The sequence below is a fragment of the Lithobates pipiens genome, unplaced genomic scaffold, assembly GCF_037356315.1.
Source record: "Lithobates pipiens isolate NorthernLeopardFrog02 unplaced genomic scaffold, aLitPip1_a1.2 Scaffold_13, whole genome shotgun sequence".
NCBI classification, from domain to species: domain Eukaryota; kingdom Metazoa; phylum Chordata; class Amphibia; order Anura; family Ranidae; genus Lithobates; species Lithobates pipiens.
This window is the reverse complement of record NW_027507718.1, coordinates 520325298-520352855: the sequence shown is the minus strand read 5'-3', so window position 1 is coordinate 520352855 and position 27558 is coordinate 520325298. Positions and strand designations below refer to the sequence as shown.

The following is a 27558-nucleotide window of genomic DNA, read 5'->3' as shown; positions in this document are numbered from 1 at the left end:
ATTTATCCCCTTACTTCCCCCAACTGTTTCAGAGGGTGCAATCATCCTGGCTCCTTTATACACATTTTTTGGGATTGTGACTTAATTCGCCCTGTTTGGCAAGAGGTCTTGAGGCTGGTGGATGGGTTCGCGGGCCGAACACTGTCCCTCTCTTATCATCACTGTCTCCTATTCCAGACCCCCCCCGACACCCCTAAACATTTTATAAGACTAGTGCACTCTATCTGTGTTGCTGTACTGTGGACTATTGCTCTTCACTGGAAGTCCCCGTCTATACCTTTAGCACAGGTTCTCACTCGTATCGATCAGGTAATGCTGTCTGAAAAGATCTTTCACACTCTACATGACACTGAACACATCTATGACCTTAAATGGAACCCATGGTTCCTGTTTCGTCTACAGAAGTGATCGCACCTTAGGTTTTTCCTTTTGCTTCTCCTTTCTATTTGCTTTTTCTCCTCTTTTTCCTTTGTTTCTCTCTGCTCTCCCTCCCCCTTCTCCCTGTCATGATCTTTCTTTCATAATTGGGTTATGATGGTCAGCTCGTTTAACTTGTCATTCTCGTTACTATTATGATTGATGGTTGGAATATGAGACCCATACAGTGTATCATTTATCTATGTTTGTTCCTGCAGGGTTCTGTTATGTGATTATTACCTTTTGGTAACCTGGTCTTCCAACATTTTATGCCAATGCTGAAATATGTTTCTTTTTGCTGACTTTGTATTTCTGTTAATAACTTTAATAAAACCTTTTTTGAAAACAAAAAAAAAAAATTAGCACTTTTGATTATTCATGTTCATGTCCCATAAACTTTAACGGTGTTTGTGTGTTCTGCCAAATTTTTGGCCTGTTCGGTATGTTCTAGTGCGAACCAAGCCAGGGGGTGTGTGGCCCATCCCTAGTCTTCATATGTAATTCCCAATTGGTTTCCCAATATGGCTGAACTAGTGGCCAGTACCATATGTTGCAGGGGGCTGAAGTCATTCTTGCAACGCATGTATGCATGGTTGTTGAGTAGGTTTGGCTTAGTGTTTCTGGAGTTTGGTACCAATGGAAAACAATTTTATATTGATATTTTATATTTGCAAAATGTTATACAGAAACAAAGATAAATTTTTTTTCTTGTTTGGTCTATTTTTGTTTGTTAGCAAAAAGTAAAAAAACCCAGTGGGGGATTAAATACCGCCAAAAGAAAGCTCTATCTGTCTCAAAAAAACTGATAAAAAATTTATATGAGTACAATGTGCATGACCCTGCAGTTGTCAATTAAAGTGAAAGCTGAATATTGAACTGTTCAGGAAGGGTGTGAAAGTGCCCGGTATTGAAATGGTTAAGTAAAATTGATGACTGGCACCTTAATAAGAGATTTTAATTTTGAACTGGAAATACTGTGTATTTATTAAAAATGCTGTCTAAGTGAACATTCTGTACATTACTGTTATGTAAAATATTTTTTTTAAATTGAAGATATGATGTAACTTCTACCTGATGCTTATAATAATGACGTCGCTTATTATCAGATTTTCCTTTACGGAGTAGTTGCATATTGTGAAGAGCTTTAGCCAAGTTTTCTACTGCGTAATATATTCGTGGCGTGACACCTTGATTCACAAAACCGTCCATGTTTGGATATTTTTCTCCTGTGCCAGAGGTTGTTTCACACACTATTTTGCTCTTTCCTCTGTTTGCAGACAAACACTTTGCGATAGTTAGAAAATAATGGGAACCTGGTGAATTGTTTGTACTATTCATCTTGTCAATGCCATCAAAGAAATGCTCTTTATCTGGAAGGGATAAGGGGTAGAGTTCCACCGCTAAACTCCCGTTAATTGCAGGGATTGGTAATAGATGTACTGAAGATCTGGAAACCCAAATAGGAGGAAAAATAAATGTTTTATCAGAGACAAAACTGTTAAAGATAGAGAAAACTGCATTGATGTAGACATAAGATCCACAGACTACGATGACCTTAGAAGTGGAGTTTTTAAAAACAGCGGCAGAGGCTTCAAGAGCTTTGAATGACATATCATCAGTTAATGTTTCTATTCCAAGTTTATATGTAAACTCAACACAAATCCCATGACTGATCATGTACTTTGTTAAAATTTCTCTTTCCTTATCTCCAGCATCATCATCTGTTGTGAATATTCCAACCCAAGTCCAGCCAAAGTATTTCAACAGCTCAATTACAGCCAAATAGTGGACATGATCATTCTGAACTGTTCGGAAAACATGAGGATAAAGACGTCTGTCAGTAAGAGAAGGGTCTGTAGCTCCGTAACTTATCTGTGAAAGAGAATCATTATCTTATGTCTTTTAGGCATTAATTTATCAATAAAACAATACGCATTATATTAAAGTGTTTCTAAAGGCTGAAGGCTCTTTACCTTCATTCATTCTATGAAACAAGATAAAAATCCTTCTGTGTGCAGATCCCCCCCAACCTCCTTCAATACTTACCTGAGCTCTATCTCAATCCAGCAATGTGCACAAGAGCAAATGCTCTCTCGTTTCTCTCCCTCCTCATTGGCTCAGAAACAACAGTGTGAATTACAACCAGTAAAGAGGGAGCAGGGGGCGCAGGGCTGAGCCCCGTTCTGTGTGTCAAAGGACACACAGAGTCGGCTTGGGAACAAGCACACACGGATGCCCTCATAGCAATTGACTTGATATGGGAGCTCTCAGCATGGGGGGATTTTAGATAATGAGTTTATGTGAAATCTCCATTAACCACTTCAGCTCCAGAAAAATGTTACTCTCTTCATGACCAGGTCCTTTTTTGCCATTCGGCACTGGATCACTTTGACTGGTAATTGCAAGGTCATGTACCCAAACAAAATGTATATATATTTTTTCACACAAATAGAGCTTTCTTTTTGTGGTATTTGATCACTACTGTTTTTTTTTTGTTTTTTTTTGCGATATAAATGAAAAAAATAAAGAAAATATTGAAAACAAAACAATATTTTTTTTTTTTTTTTTTTTTACTTTCTGCTATAAGACATATCCAATAAAAAAATGTAAAAATCTAATTGCTGGGGGCGTGGCTCGGCGGCGTTCTGAGATGGCGGCGTAGTCCTGGAGCTCCTGTCCTCGAGGCCCAGCACACAGTAACCACGGCGGGGAAAAAACGCCAGAAGCACAGCGGTAAGCAGGGGCCACCACAGGGGATGTCGGCGGCTAGGTCCCGCTCCCCTCCGGAGCAGCATACTCAGCCAAACAGGCAAATACCGGACCTCTTCCGCGCGAGGCCTAGAGGCGGCTCGCAACCCGCGGCCTCGAGTAGATCGCGCTCCCACAGCAGGAGCCCGCTACGCTCGAGGGCAGACCCCGAAGCCCGGGAACCGCAAATGCTAACAATAGATGACCTAAGGAACGTAGCTGCCGACATTAAGGGCACGCTATCCGCCGCCATTGCGGATCTAAGGGAGGACATTCATTCCATGTCAGTCAGAGTGGAAGAAATTGAATCTGTCCAGGCCCGCCATGATGCCTCCCTGTGCCATGTGCAGCAGATTACTGAGTCCCACGCTATCCATCTAAGAGATATCAACAGGCACATGGAGGACTTGGACAATAGGGGGAGACGTCGGAACCTTAGGGTGAGAGGTCTCCCCGAATCGGTTGAACCTGATCGCCTTACTCAAGCAGTCACCCACATTTTCAATGATCTGCTGGAAAGACCCCTGGAGACTCCAGTGGCTTTCGAACGCATTCACCGAGCGCTTCGTCCGAGGGGTAGAGATACAGACCCCCCGAGAGACGCAGTATGTTGTCTGATAGACTTTCAGCTGAAAGAAGAGATCCTCCGCAAAGCCCGTGAGAGAAATCAGCTCATGTACAGGGGAGCATCCATTAAAATTTTTCAGGACCTCTCCGGTATCACATTGCAACGCAGAAGGGAGCTAAGGCCCCTCCTGGAGGTCCTCCGGCGTAGAGAAATTCAGTACCGCTGGAAATTCCCTTTTGGCCTGTCAGCATCCCACCAGGGCCGTAGCGCAACCCTTAAGGTACCAGAGGATTTAGACCACTTTTGCGCAGCCCTGGATATTCCTGCAGTGGAACTTCCTGACTGGTACAGCGATTTTAAGCTCCCTTCTTTAACGAGAGTTTCTTCCATGGAAGGTTTGGAGGTAGCGGGTAATTTCCACATGGGACGTCGGCGCAGAGACCTTCAACAGCCTCCCCCTCCTCGTTCGCCACGGAGGCTCCCGGACGCCCCACGGAATGGTAGTCCCACCGCTTCTCCTGTTCACCGAAGGCCTAGACATAATTGACCAGGTACTCAGCATGTTCTCACCCACATAACCTGTCTTATTTGCCCTGAGATTGTTCGTCTATTTCCCTGAAACCATCTGCCCTACCTCAGAAGAAACTTACATACTACTTGGCCATGTTGGTTTGGGCGGGTCTGGAGACCCCACAATTGGATTTTCCCAACCTCACTCAGTGACCCTTTCTTCTTATGATAGACTTGGTTTCCACATATAGGCTATCCTCTGCCCACGTGAACCTCTAGTCCCTCTTCAAGCTGACTCTACGTCCATGTGACATTTTGATTCCCACAGACACTTCTGCAGAAGATCCCCCCTCCATAGCACAGATTGACTGATGTGGAAAACTCTTAGCACAAAGACCCTATATTAGGGGGAGAAGAGGGGGGATTATGTGCTCCCTTGATGCTACAACTCTTTCCCTCCTCCACTATGTTCTTCTCTTCTTACTCGCCTCTCCTGTCTCCTTTGCCTATACCTTCTCCTCATCTTGTCTTTTAAACCTCTGCCTACTTTATCCTCCTCTCTCACCCTCTTGCTTGTCTCTTCTGTCTTCGGGCGACGGACCTTGGCAGCTTGGGAGGTAGTCAAAATATTATATTGTATACCATTGGTTCTGTTTTATATTGCAGTCCAGTTCACAATGAAGAGTTTGACCGCTGGGCAGCACCCGAGGGGAAGGAGTCTGGTTTAGTATGCCTGAGGGCGAGTCCCTCCCCTGTTTGGAGGTTTCCCAAATTGTGGAGAACATTCTCCAGGTATTCAATCTTCTATGCTACGCATGTGGGCCCAAACCCTTATTTCACCTGTCGCGCCAGGCAATCTGGTTGCATAGGTTACAATAAGGTTTGTGAGATAGATAACATGCACAGACTCCTTCCCCTCATGTTTGTTGGCTTCTTCTCTCTTTCTTTTTGTCCAGCGGTGTGGGTGCTAGAATATTGGTTCCACCGTTGTGGTTTCGTTACTTTGTTTTGTGTTTTTTTGCTATGCAAATTGTATTTTTTTTGTTCTTTTGATAAGCTCATTGTTATCGACAAGGCGATTGCCTGCTTAATTTAAAGTCTCTCCATGCACTAGTGATGTCTTACTACATGTTATTTAGGCTGCTGCTCCCAGTACCATAACTATGCGCTGCCCTTCCACTGATCATCCCTTCTGCGTAATGGTCTTTCTCAACCAGGTAACAGTTGACTTCGCTCATGAATTAGGCCGTTTCCGGTGCTGGGTGCAAACTCTGAACCCCAGGTATTCTGTACACCTTAGGTATTACCACCTTCCACTGGAAGACACCCTTCCACGTTTTACCCTAAGCACACCGTCTGTTTATGTTCGTTCCTATGGATGCACACACCCTCTAATGTCTAGTTTAACCTATGGAGGGCTACCCCTCCCCTCTCTCTGTTGCTTCTAATAATGTAGACCTCCTTCTAGCGCTTTTGTAGGGGTTGAACATAGCAGGGAGATAGAGTTGCTCGTGGCCCCTCCCCCCCCTCTTGACTCTCTATATGTTATATATGCCACCCCGCCACCCATATATCACTACCGGCCTTATTAGGACCCAGAGCTCGTTTCCCCTCGTGCTACTCCGTCCGCCACCCCCACACAACGGACGCTGGTAGTCCCTGTTGACCACACCGAATTTGGATTCCTTGAGAAGGTTGACGAGCTCAACCTACTCTTCGGCTTGCTCCTTATCTCCCCGCTCCCCATTCCGTAAAGACCCATCTATCCAGGCTAACACCCTTCCCCCCCTTCCCCTCTTCCCCCTCCCCCCTTTTTTTTTTTGTGTATGTCTTTGCTTGGTTGTTTGTTGTTGTCTGTCCTCTTCTTCGTTCCCCTACTGACAATGCCTGCTCCCACTCCACGCCAACAGTGCAATAACCTGAAACTAGTTTCTCTAAATGTAAAAGGGCTTAATATCCCGGAGAAACGCACTCAAGTGCTCTCCCTTATGCGATCTTTGCAGGCAGACGTTTTTTTCCTGCAAGAAACTCATTTTTGCTCTAAGTCGATCCCGAAATTATTCAGTCCTAGATTCCCCATCTGCTACCACGCCACTTCCCCCACCTCAAAATGCAAGGGGGTATCCATTCTCCTTGCTAAAGATTCCCCCATTCAAATAACAGACACACTAGCTGATGAACAAGGTAGGTTCATCTTCATCAAGGGTACGTTTAGAAATAGGAACATTACACTTGCTAATCTTTATAGTCCTAATTCTGCACAAGTACCTTTCTTCCGTGAGACGATAAACAGACTATCCGCATTTCAAGCAGGCCTTTTGATCCTGGGCGGGGATTTTAATGTTCCACTTGATCCTCTCATTGATACGTCCTCCGGCACCTCCAGCATCCCTTTCAGAGCAATTAAGCAAATTAAGAAATGCCTCCAAGAGGTGTTCCTTCATGACACTTGGCGCATACTCTTCCCAAAAGAAAAAGATTTTACATTCTTCTCTATTCCTCATAATAGATATTCGCGCTTAGATTACATTATGGTCTCGCAACAGGATCTCCATTATCTAACGAGAGCTACCATAGAACCCATGACAATCTCGGACCATCATCCTGTCACCACAACCCTCTCCTTTCCCGACAAGCTGACTCGCTCTAATATATGGCGACTGGACACAAGCATTCTGACGGATAAGATTAGGGAGATGGAAATTCGAGACTGTTTAAAACATTTCTTTCATGAGAACGATACACCCGACACGTCATTCCAACTGCAATGGGAGGCCCACAAATGTGTAGTGAGGGGGAAAATGATTGCTATTACTGCTGCAATGCGTAAAGAGAAGCAAGCTAAAATGGCAGCCCTATTGGCCAAACTTAGAAAATTAGAGGCGCAACACAAACGTTCCCTTGCCCTAGATACCCAGGTTGAATTGACAGAAACCCGTACTTGCATTCAGGAAGAACTAAATCGCCACACCAAAAAGAAATACATCTTAACCCAGAAGCTCTTTTATGAATCGGGCAATAAACCAGGCCATCTACTGGCGCAAGCTCTGCGGACACAAAGGGTCAAGAACACCGTCCACCAAATCCGATCACCAACAGGTGACGTACATGAATCAAACCCTGCAATAGCGCGTGAATTCGAAAAATATTACGCGTCCCTTTATAATTTGCACGGGCATTCCTCACATACACAAGATGCACAACAGAGGCAGCAAAACTTTAAAAAATACCTAGAAAATTTACCAGTAGGAAAAATCTCGAAAGACGCCTCTGAGGCCCTAGAAGCCCCGATCTCCCCCACAGAATGGGTAAAGGCAGTGAAACAAATGAAGCCGGGTAAAAGTCCCGGGCCTGACGGCCTGACTGCGGCTTACTATAAAATTTTTATGGAAACCCTCCAGACCCCTTTTCTAAAGGCATTCAATACCCCCCATCTCTCTAGATCTCTCTCGAAGGGGCTCCTTGAGGCACATATTACGGTCATTCCTAAGCCGGACAAAGATACCACTAACGTGAGCAGTTATAGACCCATATCCCTCCTAAATGTGGACATCAAGATTTTTTCTAAAATTTTGGCCAACAGGCTCCTTCCACTTCTTCCCTCTTTAATTTCTGCTGACCAAGTGGGTTTTGTCCCTGGCCGTGAGGCGAGGGACAATACAATTAAGGCCATTAACCTACACCATTTAATTACTAAATCAGGGCAGAAAGCCATGTTTCTTTCCTTGGATGCGGAGAAGGCGTTTGACAGAGTTGCATGGGATTACATGGAAGCGGTGCTATTAAACTTGGGTCTGGGCCCCCACATGCTCAATCTGATCATGTCTCTGTACTCAGTCCCAACTGCTAGGGTCAGGGTTAATAATACTCTGTCAGACGCCTTCTCCATCCTGAACGGCACGAGACAGGGCTGCCCTCTCTCCCCAATTTTATACATATTGACATTGGAGCCCCTCTTACAAAAAATTAGACTCAATCCAGATATTAAAGGAGTACGAACCCCATATAGAGAATTTAAATATGCCGCTTTCGCGGATGATATTCTTCTTTTCATTTCTGAGCCCGTGACCTCCCTACCAGTGGTCCTCAAAGAATTTGAGTACTTTCAGTCGATAGCTAATCTTAAAATCAACTACAACAAGTCTTATGCCTTGAACATATCTCTACATAAAATGACGAAAGATCAATGCGAACTTAACTTCCCCTTTCACTGGAGGAGTGATTGTATCCCTTATCTGGGAATTAATCTCCCATCGGACCTGTCTGAATTATATACTAAAAACCACTTACCCCTACTGTGTAAATTAACAGATGACCTTGTCAGATGGAATAGACCCACGTTCTCATGGTTCGGCAGGGCTGCCATTCTAAAGATGAATGTGCTACCTAGATTGCTTTATGTGCTTCAGGCTGTCCCTATACAACTGCCTAGCTCCTTTTTTAAGTCCTATAGGAATATATGCACCAAATTCTTATGGGGGGGAAAAACCTCAAGAATCAACTTCAGACATCTCACCTATCCGAAACACTTGGGGGGGATCAGTCTCCCCGACATTTACAATTATTATAGGGCGATCCATTTAGCTAGAATAGCAGATTGGAATCTTCACAGTCAATACAAGGACTGGATCCCATTGGAAGCCTCCTTTACCGGTCTCTCTCTAGCCACTATTCCGTGGCTGGAGCAAACCCACATCCCGCCGGAACTATACCAACATCCGCTAATAGGTCCTACCCTAATGTGCTTTAAGCAAATTTGCTCCCAAACAAGGCTCTCGTCGGTACCAGGCCCCCTCACGCCTCTTAAGCTCAACCCTAACTTTCCCCCGGGGATGTCTTCCCAATTCCTTGTAGACAGCTGGTCGAAAAATCTCGTTCAGGCCTTTCACTTCTTCGACTCGGGTAAACTACGTGCGACACCAGACATTGCAACTCAAATGGATAAAATGCCCATATCTCCCTGGTCTTATCTGCTGATTGTACACTTCCTGAAATCGATAGACAAAGATTCGGTTTGCTCTAGGCCTCTCACCACATTTGAAAATCTATGCACTCAAAATGCCCCACAGCGGCATCTTATCACTATCACGCACAATCTCCTATTCGAGGATATACGTCCCAGTTCGATTAGGCCCTGCCGGAAATGGGAAGAGGATCTTTCGATAACGGTGACGGATGATCAATGGGAACGCATATTTCAGCATATACACTCAGGTTCACTTAATGTGAACACGCAAGAAAACGGGTTCACGATTCAGGTTAGGTGGTATCGCACACCCGCTCTCATTAAAAAATTCTACCCTTCGGCCTCTGACACCTGCTGGAGATGCCGGAACGACATTGGAACATTTCTGCACATTTGGTGGATGTGTCCGTTGATACAGGCTTTCTGGAAAGATATTTGTCAAATCCCTTCCCAGGTGACAACATACCAGATAGACGCAACTCCGGCCCAATGTCTGCTCCACCTGACACCTCTACCACACCGCACATATCATAAGTCACTGGCAATGTTTATGCTTAATGCTGCGAAACAATGCATTCCCATTTTATGGGGCTCCCCTAGGGTTCCCACACTGAAAGACTGGTTTCATAGGATCAACAAAATGGCCGACATGGAAGAACTGATTCACATTTCCAGAGATACAACTCAAAAATTTAACATGATCTGGTCTTGCTGGAAACATTTCACTTCCACCCCAAGATACACTGAAGTTATGGCACCAACAAGAATATAATCAGGTTCTATTTCATGGGTTACCTCATGAACATGTTAAAGCAGCCTCTGAGATGGGGGTAGTGGCAGAACTGATGATGTAGCAGAGAGCGACATTCTCCCCCACGCTTTAAGGATTTAACATTCTACTCTTATATGTTCTCCCCCGTGTGCGTGTATGTTTTCCCCCTTCTTTTTTTTTCTTCTCTATCGCCCTTTCTCTCTTTCCTTTTCTCCCCTCCTCTACCTCCAATCCTTTGCTTATCCCCTCCCCTCACCCCTCCCACACTTAGTCATTCCTGAGAATTTGAAGATGTGCATCTCACCGTGTAAAATACGGAACCCAGATACATTACTGTACTAAGTACGTCTGAAGAATTCTAAGGTGATAGCTTATCAGGAGTAGTATAGGAAGTGTACTTTATACCCTGATATCATTTACTCTTTACGTGTCACCATTATACTGGGCTTCTTTGAAAGTTGCCTAGGGAAGATACTCCAACTACGAAAAGAGATTAGACCCACCCTTACTCGAGTACCACACATGATTTGGCTACACCGCACCTCCCAGGTAATTGAGGTCTAGACCTTTTTCCTCGATTGTGCATGTAAGTGTTCATGTGTTAACTCTGATAACTGTTCATGATTTTTGTTGTTTTACGGCCACTGGATATGTGTTTCCGTAGGATATGATGGAATGTCCTTTACTTTCTTGTATGCTTATGTTACTTCCCTTGTTTTTCCCAATAAAATGTTTAAAAAAAAAAAATAAAAAAATCTAATTTCTTCATAAATGTTGGCCAACATTTATTCTGAAACATGTTTATAATTAACCACTTAAGGACAGAGCCTTTTTTTTTAATTTGTTGTTTACAAGTTAAAAATAGTTTTTTTTTTTTTGCTATAAAATTACTTAGAACCCCCAAACAGTATACATTTTTTTCTAACACCCTAGGGAATAAAATGGCGGTCCTTGCAATACTTCTGTCACACCGTATTTGCGCAGCGGACTTACAAGCACAATTTTTTGAATTAAAAAATAAGACAACAGTATACGTTTTTTTATATTGCGAAAGATAATGCTATGCCGAGTAAATTGATACACAACATGTCATGCTTCAAAACTATGCCCGCTCGTGGAATGGCGACAAACTTTTACCCTTAAAAATCTCCATAGGTGACATTTAAAAAATTCTACAGGTTGCATGTTTTGAGTGACAGAGGAGGTCTAGAGCTAGAAATATTGCTCTCACTCTACCGATCGCGGCGATACCTCACAAGTGTGGTTTAAACACCGTTTCCATATGCGGGCGCTACTCGCGTATGTGTTCACTTCTGCACGCCAGCTTGGCGTTTACATCTTTTTTTTCTTATTTATTTTACCTTTTTTTTTTTTTTTTTTTTTTTACACTCTTCTTTTTTATTTTTATTTTTTTAATTGTGTCACTTTTATTCCTATTACAAGGAATGTAAACATCCCTTTTAATAGAAAAAAAAGCATAACAGGACCTCTTAAATATGAGATCTGGGGTCAAAAAGACCTCACATCTCATACTTACACTATAATCCAAAAAAAAAAAAAGTCCCTTTAAGAGTTTTTGACGTCGCTTTCACCCTGCAATGGTATGGAGATGGGTGGGCCATCTTCCCCTGACTCATCTCCATACCCAGCAAAGGAGAAGATCCGATTGCCGCCACTGCCGACAGCTCCAGTAAATGGTGGAGAGCACCAGAGCGCAGCGGGAGGGTGGCCCTCTCCCGCCACCGATAAAAGTGATCTTGTGGCAAATCCGCCACAGAGGCTGCTTTTATCGGAAAGCGGACCACTGGCCAAATAAGAGGATACCCGAGTTGTTGCAGATAGCTGTTGGCATAACAACGATACTCCTCTTCAAAGTTAGGACGTATGTCGGCACGCAGCGGCCCGTAAGTGGTTACAAATAAAAAAAGTTCATATCGATTGGTTTGCATGAAAGTTATCACACCTACAAACTATGTTATTTACACAGATTGTGTGTGATTTTAATGAGGCTTAAAATGAAACAATAAAAATCTAAAAATCCTTGAAATACTTGCCATCTGGCCCATAGCTGAATGATGGCTACAGGGCGGGCGCATAACTCTGGGATGGCGTACAGTGACGTCCTCCCAGTATCCCGCTCTCCCGTGCCCCCTGGGGTGTGCACCCGAGAGCATCTGTGACTGCCGGATCACTGTAAATGGCCACTGAAAAACATATAAACAAACGTACCGATCGGTACAGTGTGAGAGGAGAGGGGGAGAGATCGGTGGCAGCAGCGCTGTGGGCACTACAGATCCAGCCCACAGCGATGCTCTGTGAGCCACATCCATCCATCCATGCTCAGCCAATGCCCTGCAATACTCTTCAATAACCTGCAATGCCCTGCAATACTCTGCAATGCCCTGCAATACTCTGCAATGCCCTGCAATGCTCTGCAATGCCCTGCAATGCCCTGCAATGCCCTGCAATACTCTGCAATACTCTGCAATGCCCTGCAATACTCTGCAATGCCCTGCAATACTCTGCAATGCCCTGCAATACTCTACAATGCCCTGCAATACTCTACAATGCCCTGCAATACTCTACAATGCCCTGCAATACTCTGCAATACCCTGCACTACTCTGAAATACCCTGCAATACTCCACAATACTCTGCAATGCCCTGCAATACTCTAAAATGCTCTGCAATACCCTGCAATACTCTGCAATACCCTGCCATACCCAGCCATACTCAGCCATACCCAGCCATACTCAGCCATACTCTGCAATACCCAGCCATACTCAGCCATACTCAGCCATACTCTGCAATACTCAGTGATATCCAGCCATACTCAGCCATGCTCAGCCATACTGCTGTACTCGGCCTCTGTATGTGGCCAGGCTGTGGAAGTCTCACACATGTGGTATTGCCGTACTCAGGAGGAGTAGGAGAATCTACTTTGGGGTGTCATTTTTGGTATGCACATGCTATGTGTTAGAAATATTGTATAAATGGACAACTTTGTGTTAAAAAAAAAGTGTTTTAATCACTTCCCGCCCGCCAGCTGTCATATCTGCATATCTGAATGATGGGTGCAGCTACAGGCATCATTCAGATATCAGCTTTTTCAGCCGGTGATTCTCTACACCATAAGAATGATCATAGCGGCTGTTCCACTGCTTGATCATTTTTTACGGGAGGCGAGAGGGGAAATTTTGAAGGGTGACATGTTAGGTATCTATTTACTCAACGTAACTCCATGTTTCCCATTATGTAAAAACTTTACGCTAAGTTTACTGTTTTGTCTTTCTTTAAAGCACAATTTTTTTTTTTAAATGCATTTGAAAAATTGCTGCACAAATACCATGCGAGATAAAAAGTTGCAATGACCACCATTGTATTCTCTAGGGTCTTTGCAAAAAATAAAATAAAAAACACATATAATGTTTTGGGGTTCTATGTAATTTTCTAGCAAATAAATGATGATTTTTACATGTTGGAGAGAAATGTCAGAATTGGCCTGGGTGCCCCAGAACGCCCTACAGGTGCTCCCTGCATGTTGGGCCTCTGTATGTGGCCACACTGTGTAAAAGTCTCACACGTGATATCGCCATACTCAGGAGTAATAGAAGAATGTGTTTTGGGGTGTAATTTGTGGTATGCTGTGTGTGAGAAATAGCCTGCTAATATGACAATTTTGTGAAAAAAATCTTGATATTGCAAAGAATTGTGGTAAAAAAATGACAACATCAAAAAGCTTATCATGCATCTTCCTAAATACCTTGGAATGTCTTATTTCCAAAAAAGGGTAATTTGGGGGGTATTTGTACTTTTATGGCATGTTAGGGTCTCAAAAAATGAGATAGGCCGTCAATATTTCAGGTGTGATCAATTTTCAGATATTGGCACCATAGCTTGTGGACTCTATAACTTTCACAAAGACCAAATAATATACACTAATTTGTAATTATTTTTAAAAAGGAGAAAATTGCGCTATTGCAGTCCAAAAAGAAAGAAATTATAATTATGATATATATTGTATTCCAAATGTTTGAACAGCTGGAGATCAATTGAACGTTCCTAGTGACAAGACCAAAAGGGAGTGTATCATCAACTTATGAAAAAATGCTCCCCAGATTGTAAGCCAATTGTGTGGCTTTAACCCAGCCAGGGCTGGTGGGTTTGCAAGAAGACAATGTACTGTGATGCTGCAATGTATGATTGTAAGCCTCTAAGCATAGATTGGCATTCATTTCATATCACCGAAAAAAGGAAAAAATATGCACCATAGCGTAATATTGCCAAACTTATCGGATAGAAGTACAAAACGTAGAATGAATCAATCTTTCATCCATGCTAAAATGGACGCTATAGATAAAAATCAGATGACAAAGTTTGATATCATATGGAAACCCTGGATTAAATATTATACAGTACATCAGATAATATTGACAACCGAGTTTTATTGTTATGGTGATTAAGATTTTTTATAGAATTACAACATTAGCTGATATATAAAACCTCCCCGGAGAATTATTCCCTCCCCTTCCCCTCCTATATACCTTTTATGTTCTTCCCTTACTATATAATACTTACTAAAAACATACTTTAGAAGTTATGGTCAAAACTTTAAAATCATATATTTTCTTTTAGACATATTTATATTTTCTTGGGATTAAAATGTTTAAAACTCAGCTATAAGAATGTTTTCAAATTCTAAAATATATAAGGCCATTTATTGTCATTCCCACGAGAATATCTTGAAATTCTTCTTTGCTTTGTATCATCCGTACTTCAATATGTCTTTTTATTTCTGGTATCACATAATATTCTGTACATGTAATTTATTTTAACATAAAATAAAAAATTCTGAATGAAAAAAAAAGTACAACACGTACAGTTGCGCTTACAATATAAAAGTTTTTTTCCACAAACAGAAAAACACCCAGTGGATAAATAACAATTAAGTGTACCGCCACCACATAGAGGGCCTCCTTATCAGATGCCAGGACAAAAAGGCAAATATCTCTTTAAAAAATGAATCCTCAGCAGGAACCAAGCATGCAAAATGTGTAAAACAAACATTGCATGGACAAAAACCCAGTGGATATAACGCAATTTGTGTATACCGACACCACACAGAGGGTCCCTCCTTACCAGATGCCAAACCAAAAAGGCAGATATCCCTTTAAGAAAATAGATCCTCTGCAGGAAAATGGCATGCAGTTTGATTGATAGGGAGAGAAACTCTCAGCAGAAAAACGTATCCGTAGGTATCAGTCGGTAATGACCCAAGGGAGGCTATAATACACCATATCGTAATAACGTCAACAAAGGTTTTAATGAATTAAAAAGGTTTAGACTTACAAACAGATCTTACATAAAAATCTTACATAAAGATATGGAGCCGGCCGGCTACAATGCAAACACTCCTGTTCTCCTCAACGAGACGGCGTGGTGACACCAGCACGTACTTCCTCAGACGCGTTTTGTCATAACTAACATTTTCAATGGGGAACAGGCAGCATGCTGAGTCACCACCTAATATACTACCACACCTTGGTCTGAATCCCGGATGTAGATCGCTAAGCGCCATCTCGATTATGGGCAGCCCTAACATTAGTACTGTCAATAAACAACTTTATTAGATCATACAAATTGCTACCAAAAACATTCTATCACCACATTCATTTAATGAACATGCATAAAAGATATTATAAAAAGAGAAAATAAAAAATAAAAACTTTTATAAACGTTCATCATTATCGGTCAAATGAACGCAACCCGCTCCTTAACAGCCATCAGTTATTCACGCTTGGTGGGCAAACATGCCGCTGAGTGCCCCGAAAATGTGGGTGTTCACCAAACATACAAACAGGTGATGTACGGGCCAAACTTATTCTTCGCCCAAACTGCTCGCCCAACACTAATAATATATATGTTGCACATGAGGAGATGTTTCCTGCATCTGACGAAGTGCATGTATCAACTGGAATTGACAATGCAGATCTAACTGTGTATATGTAAATACTCTTAAGCCCCATACACACTATCAGATTGTCTGCTGATTTTTTCCTTCAGGTTTACCAAAACCATGTAGTAGAAGGGCCTGCCTGATTACATACACATTGAAACCCCTAAGGTTTGACCTCATATTATATGGTTTTGGTAAATCTGATGGAAAAAATCAGCAGACAATCTGATAGTGTGTATGGGGCTTTATAGTGATTGGAGTGTATTTACATGTACAATGAACCTAGTTAATAGAGAAAAAGCTGTGGACCCGAGAATGTTATGGTGGAACTGGATGGACTTGTGTCTTTTTTAAACCTGACTAACTATGAGAAGAGGAGGATTGTGACTCTGCTCTCTCTGACCTACTGATGCTGCATCCACCTACATAAGTATACTTATGTATCTCCCATACTTCTCTTTTAAAGCAGTTGCTACTAACTAACCCTCAGAATCCCTCCAACTGTATCAGTCCAGTACACACTACCTTCAATATTTCCAAGCGCTGATGAAGGGGGAGGCTTTTAACCCTTAGGCCTGGTTCACACCTATGCAGGTTGCATATTCCAGCGTTTTTCAATACATGTTTTAGATCCATAGGAGGCACACCTCCCAACAGTCCCGGATTCTTCGGGACAGACCCGGATTCTGACATATGTCCTGCAGTTCTACTCAGCTGAGCAGTTTCCCGCATCACTCCCACTGCCTTACTCATTTTTCTCCTACAGATCCGATACAAGGCAGGAGAATAGGCAGTCGTTTTTTTTTTTCTCTGTCTTTTACCTAGAGTCAGGTGTTTTACAATTTTGCCCTGTTCTCAATCCCTGCAGCTGATCTTGTGCCAATCAGAACACCCCGACCAGCCATATAATATAATCCCGCCTCTACATTTGTCCACCCCCGTCATTTTCAATTCTGGGTGCCAACATCCCACATGCCGGGTCTCCGACTTCTGACAGGTAGGTGATCACTCTGCTCCCGCTGCACCTACACACTCTCTCCTCCCTGAAAGCTCTCCTCTCCAGTCCACCTCATCTGCTTTCCTCCTCTCCTTCCCCACCACTGACAGCTCCGGCTCCACTACTCCTCTCCCTGCAATCAGTTCAGAAGCTCTGATTACAGCCCTCCTCCCCCAAAGCAGGGCTGGTGCTAGACTATTTTGCGCCCTAGACAAGACTAGCCACTTGCACCCCTCACCCCCCCCTGAAAAAAACGAGTAATAGAGATAGTGGGCAGTGAAATGAAGGCCCCTGAAGGAACACAAGGCTGTGACAGGCTTACCAGTCCAACTGCACCATCCCGGGAAAAGAGCAAAGGTAGTACCACCAGTGCTTCCACAAGGCCAAATGACCTACCAAACAGCCCTACTTACTACCCACGGGAGACAACGCACTGCCCACACCAGTACCCCATCCGGAGCGTGCCACTTGCATGGTCCAAGACCCAAAGCAGAACCAATGACCACCTTTGCCATCTTGAAAGAGTGCAAGGTGGCAAGATACCAACCTCCAGGCATTGGAGGCAATAGGGAGTGCGGGAGCACATGTCTGCATGACCCCAAAGACCCAGTCATCCAAAAAAATACAATGACAGGGTCTACTGTAGGTCAAGGTCAAACTGGATGTGGCTGCGCCCTAGACAGCAGTGCACCCTAGGCGGTTGCCTAGTTCACCTAGTAATAGCACCAGCCCTGCCCCGAAGGAATATTTGAACCTAATATTTTCTCTTCTCAGTCACTGTGTTATGTGATGTTAACAGAGAGCTGGTTGCTAGGCGATCGCCTCTCCTTACTCGAAAAATGTCAGTGAGGAGAGGAGAGGAGATCGCTGCAGCCAGCCGGTGATCAGTGAGTGGGAGCTGTTTTTTTACAGCTTTTTACATACTGATCACCGGCATCACCGACACAGTGTTCCCACACATGTGAACACACACAGTGTTCCCAAAACACTGTCCCCCACACACGTCCCCACACAGTAAAAACACCTGTCCCCCATATATGTAACAATAATATAATATGTCCCAGTGATCATCTGCACACATATGTCAGTGATCATCTGCACACATCTGTACATGATCATTTGCGCACACATGTCCGTCATCACACAAACCAATTATTATACACTTAACAGGATTTTCTTTTCCAAAGACATGTAGCAGAATATATTTTGGCTTAAATTTATGAAAAAATTGGATTTTATTGGATTTCTTTTAAAACAGCAGGTAGAAAATATTTTTTTTCAAACTTTCCACTCTTTTTTTCGCTTATATCGGAAAAAAAAAAAATGATTTGTGAATAAATATCACCAAATAAAAGCTCTATTTGTGTTAACAAAATGATAAAAATCTCATTTGGGTACAGCGTTGCATGACCATGCAATTCTTAGTGAAAGTGCAAGAGCGCTGAAAATTGGCCTGCGAAGGAAAGGTAGTGAAAGTGCCCGGTATTGAAGTGGCTAAGGCTGTCAGCAGATCGGCCTCTACAAACTCAGCAGTGCCTAAACGTGCCTAAAATGGAAAGCAACTGAGCATGTGCAGAGCAGGGTGAAACAGTGTATCACTGGATTTTGATGGGGCTGTAATCTCTTTTGTTTTTTCACCTTAATGCATCCTATGCATTAAGGTGAAAAAACATCTGACACTGTTCAGCCCCCAATTTTACTCACCTGAGCCAGTTCGTTCCCATGGCGGAGACGCACTCTACCTCTCTGCCTGTTGTCTCGGCTCTGGATTGGATAGATTGATAGCAGAGCAGCCATTGGCTCTCGCTGTTGTCAATCAAATCTTAATGATACAGGCGCCGAGAATTCAATAGAAACATAAAAAGGAAGACCTAATTACCCGATCTCCATCTCCTTAATGCTACTGGACTGGTCCTCACAACTTCTTCTCCCCCATGCTCCAGCGATTGATGTAATCAAGGCTGATGTAGGGTCCACAGACCTACATTGGTCATGATGAAGGCAAGGGACAGTCTGCCAAGGGAGTGGAGGATCAGTTAAGTTTGTGGAGTTATAAAGTCAGAAGGTTTTTTTATATGAATAAATTTTATGCATTAGGATAAAAAGCCTGCTGTGTGCAGCAGCCCCCCTAAGACCCCTTTCACACCAGGGCATTTTGCAGGCGATAGAGCGTTAGAAATAGCGCCTGCAATCCACCCTAAAAAAGCTGCACCATTGTTTGTAGTGCTTTCACACTACAGCGGTGCGCTGGCAGGACGTCAGGGAAAAGTCCTGCCAGCAGCTTCTTTGGAGCAGTGAAGGAGCGGTGTGCGCTAAAAATAGCTAAAAACAGCGGCGTTTTACCGCCCACGCTGTGGGGGCGGTGTAGTGTGAAAGGGGTCTAATACTTGCCTGAACCTCATCTCTGTCCAGTGATGTCCACGAGTGTCTTGGCTGTTTGAGGCTCTCCCTCCTGATTGGTTGAGACACAGCAGTGGTGCCGTTGGCTCCCGCTGCTATCAAAGTCAGTCAGCCAATCAGGAGAGAGAGGGGGTGGGGCTGGTTTGCAGCTCTGTGTCTGAATGGATACATGGAGTTGTGACTTCGCTCAGGAGCTCCAATAGCAAGCTGCTTGCCGTGGGGGCATTCAACGGGAGGGAGGGGCCAGGATCACAGAAGAGGGACCCGAGAAGAGGAGGATCTGGGTTGCTCTGTGCAAATCCACTGCAACAGAGCAGGTAAGTAACATGTTTGTTATTTTTATTTAAAAAAAAATAGACTATAGTTATTTTAAACTGCTTCTCCTTTTCCCTAGACTGAACACACTGGAGGGGATCATTTTTAACTTTTCCAAAGTTAGCCTTTAAGTGAGAGCTTAACCCTTTCACGACTAAGCCTATTTTTGACATTTGGTGTTTACAAGTTAAAATCTGTATTTATTTGCTAGAGAATTACTTAGAACCCCCAAACATTATATATATATATATATATATATATATATATATATATATATATATATATATATATATATAAAATTAGCCCAATTTTTTTGTATAATGTGAAAGATGATGTTACGCTGAGTAAATAGATACCAAACATGTCACGCTTTATAATTGCACGCACTCATAGAATGACGACAAACTACGGTACCTATAAATCTCCATAGGGGACGCTTTCATTTTTTTTACGGTTAGAGTTACAGAGAAGTTCTAGTGTTAGAATTATTGCATTCGCTCTGACGATCATGGAGTTACCGCACATGTGTGATTTAAACACCGTCTACATATGCGGGCGCGACTTCCATATGCATTTTCTTTGCTGCGTGAGCTTGTGGCGACAGGGGCACTTTAAAATAAAAAAATATTATTTATTTTAATATTAATAAATTGTTTAAAAAAATTTGATCACTTTTATTGCTGTCACAAGGAATGTAAACATGCCTTGTGACAGTAAAAGGTGGTGACAGGTACTCTTTAAAGACCTCCAATCCCTCCTTTGCACTTCAAAGTATTCAGATCACTGAAAACGGTGTATAATACTGTATATATCATGATGTCGCTTCCATGTTTACAATCAGGAGACTGGAATGAAGCCATTTTCTGCTTCATTCCAGTCTGTCCCTAGCCGCCGGAGGCATCGGATTGGTGATCAGGCCTCACGATGGAACAGGAGGCCCAGTAGGAGCAGCGAGAGGCGGTGGGAGGGGGGCGTCATCTCTCGCTCCTCCAGTATAACAGCTGAGCGGCTTTTAGCTGCATCGGTTGTTTTCGCTGGAAAGCCAATTGCTGGCTCTAAAAAACAGTACTGGGATGATGCCTGCAGCTGCGGGCATCATCGCGGTATAAACCCCGAAAGCCGAGAACGCACATCTGTGTACACTCGGTGGCAAGGGTTAAGTCCTATTATCGGTGTTTTGGCATTACAACCCTTTTTCTTCATTGTATAGGAACATATTTTCTTTCTACTAAGGCATCGCAAAATATTGAAAAAAATGTTACAGACATTCATGTGTAAAACACCTACCTGTGTATATCCATAGAGCCCCAGTATTTGTGCCATTGGAATAGTGGTCACTGAGTAATGGTCTCCAATAAAACCCACCAGTTTGCCTTCTCCAGAGCATAAATAATTAGGGACTGTTTTCTGTGGTCCAGATAAAATTTGTAGGACATTTCTTACAGCCAAACCAGCATCTAATGATGAATCAGTCATATGATATCCCAGTGTTATATTGGGTAAAATTTCTGCATTCTGGTTAACTTTGTGAATAGCAAAACGGAAGACCAAAACATTTAGTAGTGCTCGAAAATCATCACTGTAGAAATAAAGATATTTATTTTGTGTTAGAGTGAATCTTCAAGATATTAATAATTCTGCTTACAGGCAATATAATATTGATGCCAAAATGCAGACATTGGTTTGACTTGTGTCAACTCAAAGCAGGCACTACAGCAATGTTTTGGAATCCAACATGGAAAGGTGATCCTCTGTAGGCTGGTAAGTGATCTTCCTATGCTAGTAGACTGGACGGTAGATGAGTGACAGCACATGTTATGTAGTCTCATCTCCAAATAAAACTAAAGCAGTGGTAGCCACAATAAACACCAAGGTAAAAGTCCATTATGTGTAACACAAAAGCAATGAGACAAGAGACAAGACCTGCACATGCTAAAGGAAGAGGCACACTGACCACCAAAGAGAAACACTGTGAGTCACCAAAAATCAAAAAGATGTGCTTCGTTGCTAAATTGGTCAGTGTAAGCCCTTGTACACACGGTCGGACATTCCGACAACAAAATCTGTCGAATTTTGTCCGAAACTGGTGTTGCATACACACGGTCGGACAAAGTTGATGGAAAATCCGATAGTTCGTAACGTGATGATGTTATTTCGTTACGGCAGGACTACGTTCAGGCTAGTAGCCAATAGCTTTGGTCTAGGAATTTCGATCTGAGCATGCGTGGCACTTTGTCCGATCGGAATTCTCTACAAAGTCCGATCGGATCATGTTGTCAGAAGTTTTTTATATCCAGCTCTCAAACTTTGTTGGTCGGGCATTCCGACGGAAAAAGTCAGAAGATGCCCACACATGGTCGGATTACCCGACAACACTGTCTGATCGGACATTTCCGTCGGAATGTCCGACTGTGTGTACAAGGGCTAAAGCAGTTTACAATCACTGTAGATATACATGTAGCGGATGACATTTTGGACAGAATGTCATTCATGTGTAAATTTAGTTATTTGCCTCAGAACAGTAGTGGGGTTCTGAGGGTTAATTATGTAGGTTAACTTTGACATCAGTTTGGCTGGGCTGGGTTAGAAGTTCTGCCTGGTCATGTGAACATTGAAGTGCACATGACAAGCCAGAACCAGGCATGGTTGGACGTTTTGGGTATCAATCAGCGGGTGTCCCAGGCCCCGCTGAGGAGTCTAGGAGGGGATACTTAAGATGTTGAGGTCACGTGTTCAGGAGGGGAGTTTGTGAGGTCCGTGCGGTCTGTTCTTGTTTCCAGGACTGGGGTAGCCCCACGAGGGGTCCCAGTCATGGGATGTTCGACACCCCGCAACATGCTTCTGTTGATTACCCCCAATAGACCCGTCTGGTCTGGGGCAGAGATCCCTCTGTTCCCGAGTCTCGGAACCGGATGGTCCGAGGCGCAGTAACTGAGGGAGGATTCAAGGTGTCCGGGTGTGCTCTCGGCTTGGAGTGGCACCACAGCTTGTGAAAGTGACCGGGGGAGGACTCTTCGGAGGAGGGCCGACAGGGGGCATCCTGAGAAGTGCCTGGTTACTGAGTTGGGAAGGACATTGATGAATCCACACTTTTTCCAGTACTATCAAGGAGGCCGAGAACGTTCCAGGTACTGAGGAAAAAGGTTCCTGTTCACCTTCAGTTATAATTTGTACATGTTCAGAGGATTTGACAAGTTCTGAATCAGCGTGCTGACTGCCATGATCTCTGGCTAGCAATCTGTTGAGCCCTGAAGAGCCTAGCTGCGAGTGGCTACTCCCTGGGTGAGATTAGAGACTTTGTTATGTCTGCAGTTTTTTTTTTTTTTATTTACACCCCAAAGCACCTGGCTGTCAGGGCATTCATTCTTTGATATGCAATGAAATTGTGCTTGTGAGCCATAGGTTTAGACAGGCTTATGTAGTGGAGCTATAAGTCCCAGCATGCCATGACACCCTGTAACTCTGAAGCCACAGGCTAGAAATGAGTGGGACAATTTGCCTTGTCTATGCTTTGGGACTCAAGGGGTAAGGCTGTCCAGCACAACCCAATGCCTATGGTGTGAATGAATCTTTAGTATAAGAACGGTCATCACCCCATCTACATATACAGCACTTGATTGGAATGACAAACTGGATTATAGTTTCATAGCCAACAGATACACAGGAATTAGGAATGGCTGTTGTTGGGGAACTACAAATCCCATCCTGTCAGGCACAGCATGGTGGACTTATCATATCACAAATAGTCACAAGTTGAGGATGGAACCCTTCCCTGCATACATGTAGAATCTGGCAGGCTGGGAATGCTGGGGCTTGTATTTTTCAAAAGGGAAAACAAGTTTATTTATTTGTATACACTGAGACTGCTAAGAAATAGATAGATAGATAGATAGATAGATAGATAGATAGATAGATAGATAGATAGATAGATAGATAGTTAGATAGATAGTCAAAAGTATTGGGACACCTGCATTTACACACACATGAATGGCATCCCAGTCTTAGCCCTTGTACACACGGTCGGACATTCCGAAAACAAAGTCCATCAGATTTTGTCCGACGGATTTTGTCCAAAACTTGTGTTGCATACACATGGTCGGACAAAGTTGTCAGAAAATCCGATCGTACATAATGTCATGACGTTATTTCATTACGACGGGACTACATTCAGGCTAGTAGCCAATAGCTTTGGTCTAGGAATTTGATCTGAGCATGCGTGGCACTTCCAATCGGAATTCTCTACACACAATCGGACAAAGTCCAATTGGATCATGTTGTCGGAAAGTTTTATAGCCCAGCTCTAAAACTTTGTCCGTCGGATATTCAGAAGGAAACAGTCCGATGGAGCCCACACAATGTCGGATTATCCGACAACACGGTCCTATCGGACATTGTCCATCGGAATATCCGACCGTGTGTACAAGGGCTTAGTCCATAGGATCCAATATTGAGTTGGCTCACCCTTTGCAGCTAAAACAGCTTCAACTTCTCTGGGAAGGCCGTCCACAAGGTTTAGGAGTGTGTTTATGGGAATGTTTGACCATTCTTCCAGAAGAGAATTTGTGAGGTCAGGCACTCATGTTGGACGAGAAGGCCTGGCTCCACTCTAATTCATCCCACGGGTGTTCTTTCAAGTTGAGGTCAGGACTCTGTGTAGGCCAGACAAGTTCCTCCTTCCCAAACTCGCTCATCCATGTCTTTATGGACCTTTGTGCACTGGTGCTCAGTCATGTTGGAACAGAAAGGGGCCATCCCCAAACTGTTCCCAGAAAGTTGGAAGCATGAAATTGTCCAAAATGTCTTGTTATGTTGACATACCAAGCGAGTTTGGGATGGAGGAACTTGTGTTCTTTGTGTTCTATCGGGTTGAGGCCAGTCAAGTTGCTTTACCCCAAACTCGCTCATCCATTTCTTTATGGACCTTACTTTGTTCTCTGGTTCAAATCATTTGGTGGAGGGGGGATTATGGTGTTGGGTTGTTTTCAGGGGTTGGGCTTGGCCTCTTAGTTCTAGTGAAGGGAACTCTTAAGTTGTCAGCATACCAAGACATTTTGGACAATTTCATGCTCCCAACTTTGTGGGAACAGTTCGGGGATGGCCCCTTCCTGTTCCAACATGACTGTGCACCAGTTCACAAAGCAATGTCCATAAAGACATGGATGAGTGAATTTGGGGTGGAGGAACTTGAGTGGCCTCAACTCAATAGAACTCCTTTGGGATGAATTAGAGCAGAGACTGTGAGCCAGGGCTTACATAGTTACATGGTTAGTAAGGTTGAATAAAGACACCAGTCCATCCAGTTCAACCTGAGTGAGTGTCTACAATTGTCCCTATCCCTGTAAATTGCACAGTCACATCGGCCCCTGCCCTCAAGGAGCCCACAATCCAAGGTCCCCATTCATATACTAGGGACGATTTTTGGACAGAAGCCAATTAACCTACCAGCATGTCTTTGGCGTGGCTTCTCATCCAACATCAGTGCCTGACCTCACAAATGCACTTCTTGAAGAATGGTCAAACATTCCCATTGACACACCCTTACACTTTGTGGACAGCCTTCCCAGAGGAGTTGAAGCTTTTGTAGCTCTAAAAGGTGTGCCAACTCAATATTGAATCCTATGGACTAAATCGAGTCCACCTGTGTGTAATTTAATCTCAGTATAAATACAGCTGTTCTGTGAAGCCCTCAGAGGTTTGTTAGAGAACCTTAGTAAACAAACAGCGTCATGAAGGCCAAGGAACAAGCCAGACAGGTCAGGGATAGAGTTGTGGAGAAGTATAAAGCAGGGTTAGGTTATAAAAAATATCCCAAGCTTTGAACATCTCACGGAGCTCTGTTCAATCCATCATCTGAAAATGGAAAGAGTATGGCACAACTGCAAACCTACCAAGACATGGCCGTCCACCTAAACTGACAGGCCGGGCAAGGAGAGCATTCATCAGAGAAGCAGCCAAGAGGCCCATGGCAAGTCTGGAGGAGCTGCAGAGATCTATAGATCAGGGTGGAGAATCCATTCACAGGACAACTATTATTCAAGCTCTCCACAAATCTGGTCTTTATAGAAGAGTGTAAAGAAGAAAGACATTGATGAAAGAAGGCCATATGAAGTCCCATTTGCAGTTTGCAAGAAGTCATGTGGGGGACACAGCAAACATGTGGAAGAAGGTGCTCTAGTTAGATGAGACTAAAATTGAACTTTTTGGCTTAAAAGCAAAACACTATGTGTGGTGGAAAACGAACACTCCACATCACCCTGAACACACCATCCCCACTGTGAAACATGGTGGTGGCAGAATCATGTTATGGGGATGCATTTCTTCAGCAGGGACATGGAAGCTGGTCAAAGTTGATGGGAAGATGGATGGATCCATATACAGGGCAATCTTAGAAGAAAACCTGTTTGAGTCTGCAAAAGACTTGAGACTGGGGTGGAGGTTCACCTTCCAGCAGGACAACAACCCTAAACATACAGCCAGAGCTACAATGGAATGGTTTAGATCAAAGCATATTCATGTGTTAGAATGGTCCAGTCACAGTCCAGACCTAAATCCAACTGAGAATCTGTGGCAAGACTTGAAAATTGCTGTTCACAGATGCTCTCCATCCAATCTGACAGAGCTTGAGATATTCTCTAGATGTGCAAAGCTGGTAGAGACATCCCCAAAAAGTCCTGCAGCTGTAATAGCAGTGAAAGGCGGTTCTACAAAGTATTGACTGGGGGGGGGGGGGCTCCATAATTGTGTGCCACTTTGTGTTGGTTTATCACATACAGTAACATCCAAATAAAATACATTTACCGGTACATTTTTGGTTGTAACATGACAAAATGTGGAAAAATTTGTATGTGTGCACAGGAAAGCAGATGTCAAATTTTTCTTCATCTTCTTGTAGCTGCCAGTGTTGCAATTCGTACTTACAGTATCTGCTCATATGAAATCATGTATACATGTGTGTGCATAGAACATGAGGCATGTTTCTGACAGGTTTCCTTTCAACCCTAATCTGATAATGACACAGATCCCAAACATGGAACAATGTGCTTGCATAGGAAAATGACATTGTGTGGTGTGATAGTGTAATAAAATGTTACTTACTCCACTGAGAAAAAATCCTTCATATATGATTTTGCTCCTTTAAAATTTGTAGTCCCGGCACGTATAGTGAAGACTCCTCCAATGATGAACTCACCTTCTTGGTAAAATCCAAATTCCTCATCTACGTCCTTTATCATGAGATTACAGGGTGATGATGAACTCTGAGTGCTGTATATACAAAGAGCCATCCACAGAACAATCCAAGCGATCCGGAATTTCTGCAGGGTACATACAGCTATAGCTTTAATCTTCATAACTATAGACAATAATACACGCTCTGTTATGGAGAATATACCATAGTGTCTACAGGGTTCTGTGCTACGATGACACATACGGGTCAGTGACATCTCCACAGTATGTGATGGTGTCAATTTCTCTCCTTCTCTCCTTACTCATTTTATACTGTTCAGTGTGATAGATTTCTCATTGTTCTGAATATAGATAGCCATGTCATCATCATGAATCTACTTTCAGCCGTGCTTAAAATTAACTTTTCTTTAAAAAAAAAAAAAAACAAGAAAAAAATAAAAGAAATAAACTGAACTTTACTTTAAAAAAATACTAAAAAAAATGACTTTAACTTTACTAAAAAAGCTGAAAAAAAATAATAAATCAACTGAACTTTCTTTAAAATAGGTCTCTACTTTTGATGAGATGGCTTGACAGATTTTAAAGAAATTGATAGTGAAAGGTTATAAAATGAGGCTCCCTGTTAGTAAAATCGCATTTAACCACTTAAGGACCGCCGTATTGCCATTGTACGTCATCACAATGGCACAGGCAGGCACAATCACGTAGATGTACGTGCCTGCCTTC

At 43.1% G+C, this 27558-nt stretch overlaps 1 protein-coding gene across 2 annotated transcripts; it reads right to left on the bottom strand.

The window, feature by feature from the left end:
* Positions 1-785: 785 nt before the first annotated feature.
* Positions 786-27097, bottom strand: LOC143976213 (taste receptor type 1 member 3-like). Of its 2 annotated transcripts, XM_077478632.1 has the most exons (4): positions 27038-27097; positions 26743-26960; positions 20935-21226; positions 786-2289 (listed from the first exon to the last, which is right to left on the bottom strand). In XM_077478632.1, the coding sequence occupies exons 1-4, from the start codon at positions 27038-27040 to the stop codon at positions 1372-1374; spliced, it is 1431 nt and encodes a 476-aa protein (XP_077334758.1). In that variant the 5' UTR covers positions 27041-27097; the 3' UTR covers positions 786-1371. The 2 variants fall into 2 exon arrangements, with proteins under 2 accessions (XP_077334758.1, XP_077334757.1); XM_077478631.1 differs by having other exon boundaries at positions 26743-27097.
* Positions 27098-27558: the final 461 nt, after the last annotated feature.